This window comes from Pinus tabuliformis, chromosome 2_2 (genome assembly GCF_031772625.1).
Source record: "Pinus tabuliformis cultivar Carrire ecotype Pingquan chromosome 2_2, CPIR1, whole genome shotgun sequence".
In the NCBI taxonomy this organism is placed as follows: domain Eukaryota; kingdom Viridiplantae; phylum Streptophyta; class Pinopsida; order Pinales; family Pinaceae; genus Pinus; species Pinus tabuliformis.
This window is the reverse complement of record NC_142300.1, coordinates 24599034-24602204: the sequence shown is the minus strand read 5'-3', so window position 1 is coordinate 24602204 and position 3171 is coordinate 24599034. Positions and strand designations below refer to the sequence as shown.

Genomic DNA, 3171 nt, shown 5'->3' with positions numbered 1-3171 from the left:
ATGGAGGGGTGTTGGTATCCTCTGCTGGAAGAAGGTCAAAATCGGCAATGGTATGGAGCAAGATGGCAGGCCAATGGGGGGATCTGTGGTTGAATATAGACTGGTTGCGGGCAATCCATAATGCCCAACAGACAAGAAGAGGCATGTTTTTGGTTTTTCCATTGTGATTTTGACACCATGTATTCCAGGCATCCATAATATTGTGCCCATGCCAGTTTTTTAAGGAAGGATAGTGAGCAATGATGGAGTTCCAATATTCCTTTGCTGTGGGGCAGTTTAGAAAAAGGTGTTCTGTGCTTTCTTCATCATTGCAACACAGGTGGCACCAGAATGGGCCATGAAATGATCTTTTCATCAGATTAGTCCCTGTAGGAATCTTGTCAAAAAGGATGTTCCACATCAGTAATCGAGAGCGGGGGGCTGCCTTGAGCTTCCAGAGTAATTTCCAAGTTGGAAGAATGTTCTGAGGCCTGTGAGGTTCCATTAGTCTAATATAACCCTGTTTCGGAGAATATACACCATGTTTGGCAAAAGCCCAGATTATCTCATCCGGTCCATCAGTGAGACGGATGTGTGCCTGGGTAAGGGCATCCATGTAGTCCTACCATTCCTACTGCCACTAAACTGGGATGTCCAATTCACGAGCCGATATCCATGCCTGATAAAGAAAATAGGAGTTGTTATTGTCACCAATGTGCTTGATGTGGGTGATACCCCTGCTATGTAGATGCCTTATTAAATCTGTAGATAGTCTATGTGTGTTGCCACAGCCTACCCACGGGTCCAAACCGATACAAACAAAATTTCCCTCCTTGATACGCCACGTAATGCCTTCACGTAGGAGGGGAAGTGTACAGATTACCACTTTCTAGATATTTGATATGTTATTTCTCATTCCATGCTGATGTCTGAACCAGTCCATCAGATTCATAGGCCAGATATACTTCACTTGTGCAACTCGGGACCAGAGACTGTTAGTGGTAATAAGCTGCCAGTCGAGCTTAGCCGCCAGTGCTTTGGAAAATAGATTGAGCCTCTTGATGCCCCATCCTCCCCATCTCTTGGGTTTTGCAATAGTGTCCCATTTGACCCAGGCGAAAAGCTTACCCGGTTGATTACCCTTCCATAAGAATCTGCAGCATATACTTTGTAGTCTATTCAAAATACCTTTTGGTATCTAAGCCAAGGTCATCCAGTAGACTGGAGTGGCTTCTATCACAGCTTTGATGAGAATCAGTCTGCCTGCTCGAGATAGGTATTTATGGTACCATACCTGAAGTCTCTTTTCCACTTTCGCAATGAGCCATGTCCAGTCCGCTATCCTGTATCCGAGAGGCTTTAATCTAAATCCCAGATATTTTATACCTTCTGCCAGATTCAGAGAGGTAAAAGGGAAGCGTTGTGATGTGTATGTGATCTCATGTTGTGTGCAACCAACAGTAGTAATCGTGGATTTACTATCATTTATTACCATCCCTGTGGCTTGTTGAAAAAGATTGAAGATGTTCTGGAGGGCCGTGGTATCCCCAATACTGCCATTTAAAAAAATGAGAATGTCATCAACAAACAATAGATGAGTGAGGAAAAAATTCTCAGCTATCTTGATGCCTGACAGTTGATTTCTATCGCGAGCAGATGTAATAGTCCTACTTAATCCTTCCATGATAAGTAAGAAAAGTAAGGGTGAGAGTGGATATCCATGCCTGAGTCCTCTCTCCAAGCTAAAGAAAGATGTAGCTTCCCCATTAAGTAGCACACTGTAACATACATCTGTTATACAGCTCATAATCCATTTGATATATGCAAAAGGAAATCCTAGGTGGGTCAGCAACAGTCTGATATAGAGCCAATTTGCTCTATCGAAGGCCTTTGAGAGGTCCACCTTAAGTATCATACCTTTCTGCTTTTTAATTTGCATAGTGTGGAGGAGTTCCTGTGCTGTAGCAATTGCTTCATGAATTTGTCTGTGGTGAAGAAAAGCAAACTGTTCAGATGATATGTGATGAGAGAGGATAGGCTTCAGGCGATTAGCGATGATCTTTGCAATAATCTTGTATAGACAATTACAAAGGGAAATGGGACGAAAATCGTTGTATGAGGCAGGATTGTCTGATTTCAGTATAAGGGCTATGAATGTGGATTTGATGGCCGGGGATATTCTGCCACTCCTTCTGCAGTTCTCCACGATCTTGAGAAGGTCATCCCCAAGGATTTCAAAGAAAGCTATGTAAAACTCAATGGTCCACCCATCTGGACCAGGGCTCTTGTCTTTTTTAAACCATTTTATAGTTGCCTCCAGCTCTTCCTTTGATACTTCCATCAACAGATCCTCTGTGTCTTCCTGTTGTACGAATCTGGGGAAATGTTCAGCCACCCGCATGATTTCCATGATGTTCACAGCTCTAGGGGCCTTATATATGCTCCTGAAATTCTCTATAGCTAATCTAGCCAGATCCCTCTGAGATGATACTAAGTGTCCTTGATCATCGCGCAATTCCCAAATAGTGTTGATGGCTTTGCAACTGTTGGCAAATTTTTTAAAGAACCTTGTGTTGTCATCTCCTTCGGTGAGCCATATTGCCCTACTCCTGAGCCTCTAACTTTCTTCCCTTTCCTTCAGAATTTGTGAGCGCTTCATAATGTGGGAGGTGTAGATTTCTTTGCTCTCAGGTGTAGGGAAGGTGCCGTTAGATGTGTCCTCATGTGCAGCAATGGCCCTCTCTACCTCCCTCAGTGAGTTGTCATCATTCATATGCTTCTGGTGAGCCCAAATTTTACAGATCCTCTTTAGTTCAGTTAATTTCCTAATAAAGCCTTCAGTATGATCCTCTCCGTCCAGAATAGGGTTGGTCTACCAATAGTTAGTAACCATCTGTATATACGAAGGATCTTTTAGCCAAGAGGCATTAAATTTGAAGGGGCTCCTGATCTTCTGATTTGCGTCGGCCAATTCCAAAAATATTGGTCGATGATCTGAGATGTCGCCAGTCCCAACCCATTGAAAAATGCGAGGAAGTCTACTTAGAAAAGCTTCCTTGATGAGAAATCTGTCAAGTCTTCTGGCTAGACTGTGGTCACCACTGCAATTATTAGTCCAAGTAAACTGAATCGTGGCAGAAGGAATGTCCACCCACTGATGTTCCTCAAGTAGGTTAGAGATAGTATCAGATA

General features: G+C 43.1%; 1 protein-coding gene across 1 annotated transcript; it reads right to left on the bottom strand.

The window, feature by feature from the left end:
• Positions 1–540: 540 nt before the first annotated feature.
• Positions 541–2380, bottom strand: LOC149191345 (uncharacterized). The gene is made up of 5 exons (XM_089406614.1): positions 1897–2380; positions 1704–1770; positions 1274–1532; positions 945–1120; positions 541–658 (listed from the first exon to the last, which is right to left on the bottom strand). The coding sequence occupies exons 1-5, from the start codon at positions 2378–2380 to the stop codon at positions 541–543; spliced, it is 1104 nt and encodes a 367-aa protein (XP_089262740.1).
• Positions 2381–3171: the final 791 nt, after the last annotated feature.

Excerpts from the sequence above, each read along its gene's own strand:
- LOC149191345 (XM_089406614.1), bottom strand. The coding sequence starts at position 2,380 with ATGCGGGTGGCTGAACATTTCCCCAGATTCGTACAACAGGAAGACACA. Across the intron at positions 1,771-1,896 it reads GCAAATTAAAAAGCAGAAAG|ATGTATGTTACAGTGTGCTA; the intron begins GTATGATACTTA and ends GCTGTATAACAG. Across the intron at positions 1,121-1,273 it reads AAGTGGAAAAGAGACTTCAG|GGTAATCAACCGGGTAAGCT; the intron begins GTATGGTACCAT and ends TTCTTATGGAAG.